This window comes from Diorhabda sublineata, chromosome X (assembly GCF_026230105.1).
Source record: "Diorhabda sublineata isolate icDioSubl1.1 chromosome X, icDioSubl1.1, whole genome shotgun sequence".
Lineage (NCBI taxonomy): Eukaryota > Metazoa > Arthropoda > Insecta > Coleoptera > Chrysomelidae > Diorhabda > Diorhabda sublineata.
The window spans coordinates 9,806,945-9,821,282 of record NC_079485.1 but is presented as its reverse complement, the minus strand read 5'-3'; the positions used below and the strand labels follow the sequence as shown (position 1 = coordinate 9,821,282).

The following is a 14,338-nucleotide window of genomic DNA, read 5'->3' as shown; positions in this document are numbered from 1 at the left end:
AAACAATCAAAGTATGATTGTTGTAAATAATCCATGTGTATGTTTAGAAAACAACTATACATAATTGACACGTCTTTAAACCTTGATTAGATTACTATAATGTTAATCGCTTCATGTACAGTTTGTTTGAATTTCATTTTATGATACCGCCAAATATTCAACGCCCAATCTATCTATACATATCTAAATATGTTTATCAGACATTTTTGTTCATTTATTTTCTAAAGAACGTTAACATCTTCAACAGTATTCTTAAACAAATAATTTCATTGTTTCTTACGCTTTTGAATTTCTGAACATTTTATAGTATGTTTTTGTTGAAGTGAAACGTCAGTTTGGAAATGCTTTTGGAAAGATTATCTATCTATAAGGAACTGAATTATCTTGTTAAGTGCTCGATATTATTTTGTAATGTATATATTATATAAATGTTAAATGGATTATCTGAATAATCTTATTAACTTTCTTTCTATTTTTAGAATCCCCATAGACAAAGTTTTTATTTCAATAATACTTTTGTTCCTTAGTAATACCTACTAGTGCCTTCAACTATTGTCAAAGAAAATTCTTTATAAAAAGTATTACCTCTCTGCCAAAAATAAATGCCCTTTACTTTACACCTGGAATCTTTAGAATGGATAACAACATATGTCAACTTGGGTCGGTAGGGAAAGAAAACAAGTCGTTTTTTACCTGCATTTTGACCTGGAAGAATTCTTACATAATCAATACTCACATGTCCTTGATATTTACGGTTTAATGTCCAAACTAAATCATATTTCCCACAATTTAAAATGGCTTGGAATTTAATTGCAGTTGATGTAATGTAATATTCGTAAATATGGAGAATTAAAAACTCAATTATCATCCATTGAAATTTTATGAATGCTATTACTTTTACGTGGATGATTTACTTTATTTTCTCACATATTGTTAAAATACACATATAATTTTGATAGTGTATCAGTTGTCAAATAAGAATCAAATTTTAATAGGTTCATTTCCAATATAATATTCTATTGGTTGAATTTTCTTTAGTTGTAATTTGTCCTATAATGAATGAAAATTATTCAGCTAGTATGGGTGAAGAATATAATCTTATTTATAATATTTTATGTTATTACACGGTGTTGAGAAAATTTTCAGCTTGAAATAAGTTCTAAAATAAGAAGATCGACGAATCCAAATAATACTAATATTTTTCATTTTGCCAGAAAGTAGGATTAATTCTTATAGGAATGTGGTTATAAAAAAGAAGAGCAAAATTATAGAACAAAAAATTTTATTGAGATAACTTTTAAATAACATGATTCACATGAGGAACAATACAGCCGCTTCTCTAAAGAAGTATTTATTATGAAACATGAACAATTTTTTTCCTAGTTACAAACTATAAATATACAATGATATATTACAAAACGTCTTTATCAATATTAAGTCTTTAACTTGCCCAAGAGTTTAAGTAGTCTACAACAATTTTCAGTCAATGCTATTGAAAGAAAATCACGAGTTTTGTCCATCAATAACGTTGAAAATGAATGACTTAGCTTTTGAAACACAGGAACATTAACGAAACAAAAAAATATGGATCAAAGTTGCTATCGGTATTAATTACAAGAAATATATCACTGGCCCATCATAAATGATTGTAGTTAAATTATTAATACCGACAGCAAGAATGAGAAGGTTTATAAATATCAATAAAAGCCTACTTAAGTACAATGGTGACTTAGTTTGCTTAATATTCATCACAAAATACTATAACAATTAAAAATATTAAGTTAGTTACATACTACTTGACAAAAAATGGTCTTGCTATGCTCGAGAGTCAGTCTCTGAACAATATCAAAATCTTTGGTTTCTTATCAGGAACATTCACCATTGGTAAATTCTATAAATACGGAAAATAAACAGAACAAAAGATTCCTCGAAATATATACAATATAAACAAAGCTATTTTACCACTGGTGACACCGACCTGATCAATAGTTTGCGTTCCCCAGAGAGGAGTCGTGAGAGTAGCAAAACTTCTTGGACACGAGGCACTAGCTCGAATTTAATACTCATACAAACATAAGTTAATATTGTCGATGCCTCCGCCAGAAATCGGGAGAATAATAAATAACTGTACATCGGTCCCAGAATGGCGGAAGCAAGGACAACACATACACATTCAGTCATTCATTTAGTTATTTACACCTCCGTTGCGAAAAGTCCAGATGAAATCGCATCTGGTGTATGGAAGTGTTCTTCTATCACATAAACGCCATTTGACTCCTTCTCTATCGGCCTCTTCAACATCGAGGGATCACTGTAACAATAAATTTGACATCAATATCATCATCAATCACTCAATATAAATAATTGATTTCAAAGAATAGTTAAAATATAAAGAAGATGAAATATAAAAATATGGATATTTACCTGGAGCCACACACAGCCGATGCGTTTGACATCACAGACAAACGTTTAATATGCTCGTAGTCTGGTTCATGAAGCTTCGCAGCTAATAATGCAGACGCACGAGCACTTGTCTCAGTATTTAGCTGTTTCTGCGAACGCGTCCTCTGCAAGGTATAGACAGGTCGTCCATCGATGACTTGATGTTGCGGCTTAGGGAAACCATCACAGTCATTTATGCTGATATTTGAAACACTACAGTCATCCGGAGAAGAAAAGTTCGAACTAATAACATTGTTTGTGCACTTGCCCCATGAATTTTTTATCATATGAGCATCGGCGGACATAGCAGCGCCACGTTTAGCAAAACTACTATTTGCAGTGTTCTGTTCATTTTGTAATCGTGCTTCTTCGTCAGCGCGAGCTTTTTCACGTTTTCTCCGTTGTTTCAAGCAAATTATAACTCCAACTGCTATTAAAACAACTAAGGGTACAGAAGTTGAAATCGTAGCAATAACCACTACATGTTCAGTCGTTAGATTCGATTCAGAAGAAACTCTGGCACTCGGAGCAGCGCTGGAGGACACTTCGTCACATTCGCGACCAAGAAAACCGACTGGACATAAACATTCGTAACCGTGGACGCGCTTCACACATGTGCCTCCATTAAGGCAGGGGTTGCTGATACACTCGTCGATTTCATCACTACAGTCTTTTCCTGAAAATCCCGGTGCACATTTACATTTATAGTCATTAATTAGTTGTAAACACGTTCCACCGTTGGCACAAGGTTTTGTTATACAATAGTCTACACGATTTTGGCACAAAGGTCCGACGTAACCAGGCACACAATGGCAGCGGAACTCATTTACTTTATCTATACAAGTTCCACCGTTTTGGCATGGATTTCCTTTACAGTCGTCAATGTTTATGTTGCATAGCTCCCCAGAAAATCCAGAAGGGCAGATACATTGGAATCCATCTTCAGTTTCCACGCATGCCCCGTCGTTTTTACAAGGATTTGGTAAACATCTGTTAATTTGGTAATCACAATTAGATCCGCTAAATCCATGACCGCACGAGCATTGGTATCCATTTTCAGTATTTGTACATGTCCCACCATTTTGACACGGTTGTTTGTTGCAATAGTCTATAACTGTTTCACATTGAAGGCCACTGAATCCGGGTAAACATGAGCAAATATTATAGCCACCTTTAGGGACACATGTGCCTCCATTAATACAAGGACTTTTCAAGCAATCATCTGCTGGAATTTCACAATCTGTACCGTTGAATCCAGCAGGGCAACTACATGTGTAACTACCTTGTCCTGTATTAAAACACGTTCCGCCATTACGGCACGGTCTGTGGTTAGTACAAAAATTTAAATCTTGATTGCAGAATAGTCCTCCCCATCCCTCGTCACAAAGGCAATCCCAAGGTTTGACGCAAGTACCATGCATACATCCGGGATATCGTTGACACTGGTTACATAGAGGGCCTTCCCATCCCGATTGGCACCTGAAATTAAAAGCAACTTAAAATTTCCGTCTACTTGTAACAAGTTTTTCAAAAACGGTCGATGACAGAAGATGTGTAAGGAGTATATATATATATATATATATATATATATATATATATATATATAACGTAATCAATGAACTCTCGATTTATGTTCAATGAGAAAGAACGGACATTGAAAGAATCGTAATGAATTAATGAATAGAAATGAGACAATAATTATCTGTCCCACGGGAATTATTGAATATTTTATCACATACTCTCACGTAATATTGGCGCTATTCAAAATTATTATTTTATGAAGTGGAAGCAAATAATTTAAATTAATGGCAATATTTTTACGATCGAACTAGTTAAGTACGGTACAACCGTATCGACTTGGGTATCTACATCGACAGTACCGGCGGCGGCACAGCAACAGCGACAGTAACAACAAATCGGTTGGTATGTTGAATGTGATGTGCATTTCTTATTCTAAGCATGTGTTTGAAAGAGAGTGTATTCGGATCGTATCGAAGAGCTCATTGAGTTGCAGCTGGGATCGCAGACCGGGCCGCGCGGGGACATCTAGGGGGGATGCAACACGCCTACAGAGCTCTTTCCCACGCTGCCCGTTGGCAAGTATGCAGGTCAAGGAAAGGTTATATACGGGTCGGCGGCCCAATCTGCATAGTCGGACTGCATACATAGCCTCTTCCGCTAGTAACCGAAATCAAAACTACTTATATCTTTCTAATGACGAGCCTTGCGTTGGGACTCTAATTACCACCTGATTCGAATAAACTTCTGGAAAATTATGGGGTCTGCCATTTAATGAATACAGATTGAATGGGTGGGGATTAAGCAATCACGTATTACTTCGACGAGAAGAGATTCATTCGTACCGGGCAACGGAGATTTTAATAGTAGATCACAAAACCATTCTTCATTTTAAATTATAACTTTCCTTTAATCGGTGAGTAAAAGAACCGGCCTTTTGGGGCACAAATTTAATTAAATTCCATGTTTGGAAATTTTAGGTAGAATATAAATACTTTTCTTGATTAAAAATATCCTTCCTCGTTTTACCTGCTTCAAAATAAATATTTTATTTAAGACAACTCTTGTATTAGTTACAGATCTAAATTGAATAGAGTGTAGCTAATAGACAAATTTTTAAAGATTTGTATGGTACCATGTGACATATTGAAAATATGGATATATACAAACGAGTGTATTATTAATAGTAATCGTATTTTTAATGATTAATAATCCATTCATACTACCTACTACTTCTGATTGATATAATCAAGTTGAGAAAATAATAGATAGTGACACGAATTTTCAAGGTAAAATTCAAATTTACAATTATTTCGGGTTGTTTAGATAAATTTGATAAGAATTGTTGTTCAGAGATTCCAAGACAAAAATTTATTATGAAAATGATGTTGTGAAAATGTTATACGACCTAATAACTTACTTGCATTCGTTAGGTTGGTTGCAGTGTCCATGTTGTTCGTCACATCCAGGTAAACATTGCGCTGGAATAAAAAAAACACAATTAAAATGCATCAAGTTTCGTGTATCATGGTATACGTTGCAAGATAAAAGTCCTGATAATTATTTCTTATTGAGTAGATAATAACGAAATGGACCCTGTATACAGACAGGTATGCCGTGATCGTGGGAAGCTCTCGACAGCAGCTGAGCGGCGCTCATCTTGTTTTCTCGCGGTCATTGCTTTTGCTTCTTTTGTGGACAAAATTCGGCGTTTTTTGCCTAACTTTATTTATCCTTCTACGGGGTGAACTACTGAACAACAAATTTCGTAATAGTTTGTTTCGAATAGTGGATATAAAGTATATTATTTCTCAAAATTCTAATTTATCGACAAGGTGTAGGTACCTCAATGTCAAAAATACTCAAAGATAAAAAAATAATAGAATTTATTTATTTTGGCTGGTTATTCGTGAGGAATACATCCGTTAGCTATATATATATATATATATATATATATATATATATATATATATATATATATATATATATATATATATATTCATTTTGATGCTTCTGATAAGAATCGAATCTTTTATTTTTGAGAAAAATTTGTCTTTCTGTTCCAAATCTCCAATGAATTCGAATGATTTTATAGAAAGATCCACTTGCCAACAATAAGTACAAGAAGAATTAATAATGAATAAGTGTATATGACCGCAACTTCTAATAAATATGTCTTGAAGCCGTTGTCCCACTTAAGAAAACAAAAAGTTGAAAGCTGTGAAATATTTGAGAAAGTCTTGGAAATATATTCATACTCCTTACTTCTTCAGATTAATAGAAATGTAGATAAATGAAAATTTTAATTGACTTTTCATTTAAATTTAGATACTTTCCACCTAATTGTGTTTTTTTGTATAAATTATATAAATTAGTACTCGTTGCCATAAAATTACAATTTACCTCTAAGGTCCTCTAAAGAAATAAGTTTAAGCATGGTGTAATTAACCTTTTTACTGACGTCATTAAAAGTCCCGGTATTTCAGGCAGTTATTTTGTAGACGTCAAGGAGTATATGATATAAGCTAACATTTTTCAATTTTAAAACCTGAACGTAAGAAACTATGTACCTACCTACTATTTAAAAAAACATATATTTATATAATCACAATCAAAATTCAAAATTTAGATGATGATATTAACCTATATATTTTCGAAAAATATTTGTTGGGATCCTACACATTTTTTTGTCGACGTTTTAACTTCTTTTATATAGTTGTCTTAAATCGCGTTTGGGTATAGAACGTCCAGAATGCTAGTTAACTATTATAAGTGATGATCGATTATTAAGAGAATTCATTCGCACGTTTTATCGTATGAATGTTATTTTTAAACAAAATGATAAGTTTTCATTTTTGTCTCACTAAATTATATTTTGGAAACCTTTAAAATGTCGTGTACTGAATAAAATATGCGAGGCGTACATTCTATATTACAAATAATGAAAATCATTGTTATTATGTAGTATTGCTATCATTAAAAAGAACGGAGAATCGCCCTGTAAGGTCCATGTTCATTCAACTGTGTTATGACGGTTATTTACTTTGAATTATGGAGATTGTTTTTGTTTGTATGTCGCTATAATACGCTATGTAATATCAAAATGATGAAGGTTTCTTCAGTAAACAGTATATTTTTTTAAACATAGCGCCTTATTATTCAAAATTAGACATAAAATTTTAGTATTTTTTCAAATTTGTATTAGTTATTATCATACAAATTTCTATTTGTATTTTAATTTTGGAGGTCTTATTTCAAACGAATTATCTATCACACCTTCTCATCTATTATGAATTATAATAAAAATCTTATTATATTTTTTATCTACATCATTATAGTGAAAAGTTTAGCGTACAGCCTTTTATTGCAAGAACTGTTATATTTATGAATGAGTCAATCAGGTATTGTCTAGATAGACATCAAGTATACAAAACCATGGGAATCTTGTAACAAGCAAAAGAATGGAACAATAAACTAAAGCAGAATGTTGTTTTTATTTGTAAAGGTTACTCATATTTTGTAATTAATTTAAGGTTTGTTGCATTCTTGTTTAGTAACGCTTGTAGGTTATATAATTTGTATTAAATATGAATCTAACTTGAAACGATAGAATTGATCACACAGTTAACGTTAGCATCGCCGATTCAACTATAATACTTCATAGAATGCAAACGAGCTTTACAAACCATACTAGATAAAGAAAATTAAATTTGTATTCCCATATATTTATTAATTATTTAATAGAATAAGTAAAGATGAATGAGGATTTAACAAGAAATTCCAATTTTTATTATTCGTGATGATGTAGTTAATTATGTATGTAGCAGAATTTTAAAATTTTTTTTTTACATATATTCGTTTTTGTTACGTTCTGCGGTTCTCGATTGTGTTTAAAGACTGGATCCTCCACAAGTGCAGCTAGAAAAAATATTTGAGCACACTATTGTCGCATACTATTAATATATTTAACTATATTACAGTATTTGGTCATTTCGTTACTATCCACAAATTAACTAGAATAAAATGACTACTCACGTTTAGTACAATAATCTCCTGCCCATCCAGCTAGACACACTCTTTCTCCTGAAGGAGAACAGCTGTAGTGACCGAAACTATCGTCTCTAGGTCTGCAGAGATTTTCACAACCTTTTCCGTAGTAGTGGGAATCACAAGTTACCCTATACTCAAATTTAAGTGTTGAATATTTTGACTGATGCAAATCTTCCGTCCATTGGTCGCTTACGTCTAAGTATCGTTGTCTTGTTAGTCTACTGACTAGCACTGAAATAAAAAAGTATGTTTTTATCCCTAATCTGTAGAAGATAGTAGCGAAAGAGCGATTAAAGGTATTGTATATATCAAAGAATAAAAATAGTTTGCAAATACTAAATAATAGGAATTAAATATTATTGCAGTGTGAATAAACAAGCCTATTTATATCATTTCCTCAACTCTTGTTTAACTCCGACTTAAATAATGATCTATTTATATAAAATGAAAATATTCGACATTTTAGCCGACCCTCGTATATGTGCATTTGTATTATAATCGCACAGACGTATTAAATAAAAGTAAAAATTTAGAATAAACACTTTTATATATCGTTGCAGCCATTATTGCTGGAGTTTCTAAAAATAGAATTAAAGCGGCTTTGAAAAGGCCAAATAGAATAAAAAAAAATGAAGAGCGTCTAACAACTGACCGCGTACGAAGATTCACCGGATTCTGTTTTTTTAACTTTAAATTTTGTTAATAGCTCCTAATATGAAACTGAACCGAGATGAAGTTGGTCTTTTTAATTTCCCATAGTTTTTTAATATCTATGTACGAAAAGGTACAGGTAGGCTGGAGCAGACAAAATTGGAAAGTAAATTTGAACGGGTCGAGATACGACGTCTGAGAAACATAATGCAGGTGTATTCTTTAAGCATCCGGCAACAAGGCAGCTGTATCCGGTGAAGCTGTATCACCACTATACAAGAACACCTTTATTTTTCATTTGCCTTCTGATTTTATGCTGGTGATGACAAAAAGTACGAAACATTTAATATCAATCATTTTTAATAATAAATTTTATTATACTCATTGAATAAGGAAATTATATATTATTTTTAAGCAGTATTGTTTCTTTGAGCAAAAATACATGAATAAAACCAGAAAATTGATTTTCGAAAAATATTATTATTCATTTTCACCAGCTTTTATTAGATGAATTGTTTTCTATTTGTTTCATTTTTACAAAGTCATAATTGAACTTGGGAATCTTGCTTAAATTTTGATTCAAATACAGTGGTTGTGATTCCTCATAGAGGACAATCTCCAATATTTCAAATTGAAATATCACAGTTATGTTCACAGCAATAAATAAAAATGATGGGAAACTATTTATACCTCATGAGAACGTACACCAAATTAATTATAGCATATTTAAACTACCGGAGCAACCCTTTGACTACACCCGTATAATAAAATTTGATTGAATTACGGACTTATTTCAACTGTCGTTAGACAGTATTACTATGTACTAGCAGGCTTGAAAATTTATTAATTGGTTTTCATATGATAAAACAGCACACTTTCTGAATTAAGGTGGATTGAAGTTTAAACTATGATAAATTATAATTTAATTATCATGAGAATTATACACAAAGCAATGGGCAGGACTAGAACAGTAGTTAATTATTGGCATCCAAGTGTATGTTATAGTCTATTTCGGAAAAGTATAGAGCAATAAAATGGGAAATTCCATCCAGTTCGGTGTCGGCCATAGGCGTAGGTCTTGAAATATTGTGTAGGGATTACTTAGGTAGTAGATTATACAGTTACGTTTTGCGTTTAATAGGTACCGTTTAACCTTCTATTAGTGCCTCTGCCTAATTCCAACCCTATTTCAGACTCGGCTAAGGCACCAGTGCCCTTACGGCAAGAAGTATAAAGCAGTACAGAACAGACCAGAAGAAAATCTTTTATCTTGATGACACGTGGATTAATGAAGGTTATACAGTACCAAAAATGTGGCAAGACAAAAATATAACCAGTGCTCGCCAAGCTTTCATGGAAGGCCGGTCAACGGGTATTGAGGTGCCTTCAGTCGTGCCATACGGGAGATTACCACGAGGACATGGATTCGGATGTTTTTGAAGACTATTTTGGTGACATGATGACAGTTTCTCAGATAACGAAGAATATTATGAATTTTTATAATTTAATTTCTGTATATTTTTTGTATAATGTTCAATAAAAAATAAGTGTACCTAATACTATGTACATAATGCCTAATTTTTATTCTGTTAAAATAAAATTCTTTCCTTTTTACGAGTATCCTACAGGCACGCCTTTGGCACCATATTTGCAGTGTTTGTGAATGGATAACAATAGGGTAAACCCATAAATTGACCCAAACCCGGTACTACCTGCACTTGATAAAAAAATTTTTTTACAATGAAATCAATGCCAAACTAAGAAAGTGGCTTAAATATTCGTTGGGTCACTCTGTGGTCCCTTTGCATACCTAATGAGATTTTATTACTCTACACCTTTCTGAAATAAACTATAAATTGTATGATTTCGTCAATTAGTGTTATTCCTTTCTGTAGATGTTTTTTAGAAATTATAGTAAATAAATTTATGAGGGATTGAACTAAAGAATTTAGGAGTTTAATTATATTAATATTAGTTTTATCAAAATAGTCATAACATTTCTACAGTATTGACTTATACCGATCCTGGTAGTTCATGGTGTGAAACAAACACACGGAAATGTTGAGAATCAAGATAGATTATAATGAATTTTATGAACGCCCCGATAACAACTAATTAAGTATTGAAAAATGATTTTTCCCTACTAAATAGGATAATGTCTTTCCTTTGTGTATATTCATATATTGTGCGATTCTGTTCATTACCCTAATATATGTACGTTTTTAAATATGTTTATTGATATGAAATATGTTTGTGTAAATTATATAAGTTGTGTTTGAATTATTTTGAACCAAGTTTAAAGATTTCAATTATCTCTTTAATTTCTTATTCCTTAAGACCTTTTGATATGTTTATGCTTCTAAATGTCTCTTTCGATTCAAAATTAGTTTCTTCTATAATTTTCTCAATTATTTTCAATTTATATTTCAAAACAGGCTTTAGAAATAAATTCTAAACAAAGCAATTGAAAAACACTGAAAATGCCATTGCAATTTGATGTTCGTTAAAGTAATAAGTATAAAACTGCAAAAATAACATTAATGTTTTTTTATAATGATAAATTGTTCAATTTTTGTCATGAAAATAATACTATCTAATGTTCATATAGAGGGAATCTTTCATTTATAACTGTTATGAAAGAGGGTATACATAAAAAACATGTTGAATATACTTTCTTTGTTTTTGATTCTGAAAATATAATAATCGGCATCTTTGTTATTAATTGTCCCGAAATTCATATTAAAATATCATAAATATTATTATTATTTCAGTTTTAGGAACTTAAATATTAAAATTAATGAGATTACTATTGTTGATATTATTAATTAAGAAATGCATTACTGATTTATTTTAAACGAGGAATAAGTTTCAAATTATTCGTATGAAAATTGTAATAAATATTTTCCAGAGATAGAAAAGTAGTGAAACCCTTCATAAATTAGTAACAGCTCATGTAAATTTTTTTTTTTTTGAGAAAACAGTAGATTCCAAAATAATTAAAGTATACTTTTCTACTCTTTCTACTTAGTGGCGTTTTAATGAATGTAGGTGCATTCTAAAAGTTCTTAAGGCGGTATAGCGTTTACGAACAACTTGTTACACAATACGGCCTTTAGACGCTTTTGCGATTTGGAACACTTAACCGGATATCCTGTATTTTTAGAGCTCCCCAACTTGTGGAATATTATCTCCGACTTCCTTTCTTAACCCCCTAAACAAGATAAAGATTTTATATAACACCTGAGTAGAAAGAATACCTCCTTAGAATAGGACGATAAAAATGCTTCGTTCTTATAAAAGACATATAATGAACATATTGTTTAACCAGGTATTTATAACAATAAATGAGTGCATTTGTGCATATTTATTCTTGCCTCTTAGGATGTGTTCATTTACTTGAATAAGAATCAGAATAAGATTTGAAGTATCAAATGATAGTAATGAATTAAAATTTTTATATGTATATACACATTACACCAAGAGATTGAATTTGATAAACACTTTATATACTTCTAATATATATATATATATATATATATATATATATATATATATATATATATATATATATATATACTTCCAATATAGAGTTAAATTGTTCTGTTTATGTTAATGTTATTCGAAACTGTTGACTAAATATATTTTTAAAAAGGAAGCTACGTTTATTAGAATAATTATATATTTTTATGTACCATCAACATAAATAGGAATATTAATAATTTTGTTGTTACTTCTCACGGTTTCAACGTTAATCTCCATCAATTAATTGGTAAAACGTTGTCTTAGATCGTTTTTGTGGATTCATAAACAATTTTTCCAACTAAAACAAATGCCATTTAGATAAGGACACTAACTAAAATTTAAAAATAAACGATTATATATATATATATATATATATATATAGATTACCGAAATAAGGTACCTAACGTAAATGAATGTAAGAGTTGAAATACTTTGAAGGATCTTCGACATAAATTCCTCTCTATTCCGTGCATAAAAAAGCTCTTACGCAGGTAGTATATTAACTGCATACCCAAGAAAAAATAGTTGTATACTCAATAAATAACTAACAATATGGTGGTAATTTTTCTGATAGCTAGCCGGTATACATCCATGTGTATATACACAAAGTTATTAAATTCCCATATATACTTTGTCACAGAAATAATTGCTGTCCTATGCGTCTGTTCGGCATTTTAGTTATATCTTTTCCATCTTTTTTTAACCACAGCTAGCCTTAACGTGTATTCTTACAACATTAACGAATGGTTGTTAATTAAAGAAGAACCAGTCTCGGGTTATTTTATTTAGAGATGTTACAGACTCCATTGTAAAGTGAAACCATTAAAAAATGTTTTACACTATGGCGGCTGTACAAGATTTAATAGTAGACTTCTTAGAAAGAAAGAATATGCCACGTGAACAAAAGTGTGACATATATAAGAAATATTTGTTACAGAGCCTATGCATAGAATAGAATACTGTCGACGTTTGTTTGAATCAAATGATTAGTCTTTGTGCGCCTAATATCAACCCATTTAAACATAAATAATGAAGTATAATTTTTTTTCTCATATCAGAACCAAATTACTCTTTTTATGCAAGTATAATTTATCGTAAAATATGAATTGTCACAAATCTTTGTTTCATACACTTCCTGCTTATATACATAATAAAACAAGCATTCATGTTATAGTCACCCGTCTTGGAAGTATTCTGCAACACGCTTCTGACGTTAGATTTACCTGACAAAACCGCGGTCTTTTCTTTATTATTTACATTTGCTAGAAATTTAAGCTGTTTCAGAAAAAATAAAATGGCCAAAATAATTATTCGCGTCTTTCAATTAAATTTAAAAAACGTTAGGTTAACTGCCTCATTATTATTTAATATAATTTAAAATTAGAAACTCAAAACTTCTGGACCATACCAGAAAGTTGAAGTTGATATCGTTATTATAATAATCGATTAGAAGCTTGCCTGAAATCTATTTATCATTTTGTCAACTGGGTAACTTGAATAGAGAGAGGGAATACTGAACGGTTATACTGTTACAACACCTGGACAAAGTAGGTACAGGCGATGCATTAAATTTGACTGTTTCATTGTCAGACCCCGCACGAATACACATTTCTTTTTTGAACCCATGAAAAATAAGATTAGACTCGTTATGTTATGTAAATTTAAAGTTTTGCTTAACGAAAATGTCTATTATCATTATTTATATGTCGAGTAATGATATTTATTATCTTAATATTAAGAATAAAAGTGAGAATCCTATTAGTTTACTAACTAATAAACTATTAAAATGTCTGATATGACTTAAAATAAAGTGATAAATACTCCATCCTGTTTTAACGACCGACAGTGATGTAAAAAGATTGAGTGTGATTTAGAAACTGTAAAAGCGAATAAATACATAGAACTCAAATATGACAATAAAGTTTTTGCATTCCCTGTATAATTTAATTAAAATACATGGTTTGTTAACTTAAAGTAATTAGTTTTTTGTTCCGTTCACAATAAGACAGAAACGATCAAATCCAATTTTAAAAGCTCAACTGGTTTCAATTACCAACTCTTTGTGATAGAGATGCCGTTAACGAAATAAATTGAGTAGTCTGCAAAAGACAGCGCTTTGGTGTCGAAGATTAGTTTTAAAGGAAAACGTAGTGGA

General features: G+C 31.1%; 1 protein-coding gene across 2 annotated transcripts in view; it reads right to left on the bottom strand.

The window, feature by feature from the left end:
• Nucleotides 1–1,265: 1,265 nt before the first annotated feature.
• Nucleotides 1,266–14,338, bottom strand: part of LOC130450923 (neurogenic locus protein delta) — a 184,096-nt gene continuing 171,023 nt past the window's right edge. For both annotated transcript variants that reach the window (XM_056789643.1, XM_056789644.1), the window contains 4 exons: nt 7,996–8,241; nt 5,381–5,441; nt 2,425–3,921; nt 1,266–2,311 (listed from right to left, as the gene is read on the bottom strand). In XM_056789643.1, the coding sequence (XP_056645621.1) occupies nt 2,194–2,311; nt 2,425–3,921; nt 5,381–5,441; nt 7,996–8,241 (1,922 nt within the window). In that variant the 3' untranslated portion in view covers nt 1,266–2,193. The remainder of the gene's footprint in view (nt 2,312–2,424; nt 3,922–5,380; nt 5,442–7,995; nt 8,242–14,338) is intronic.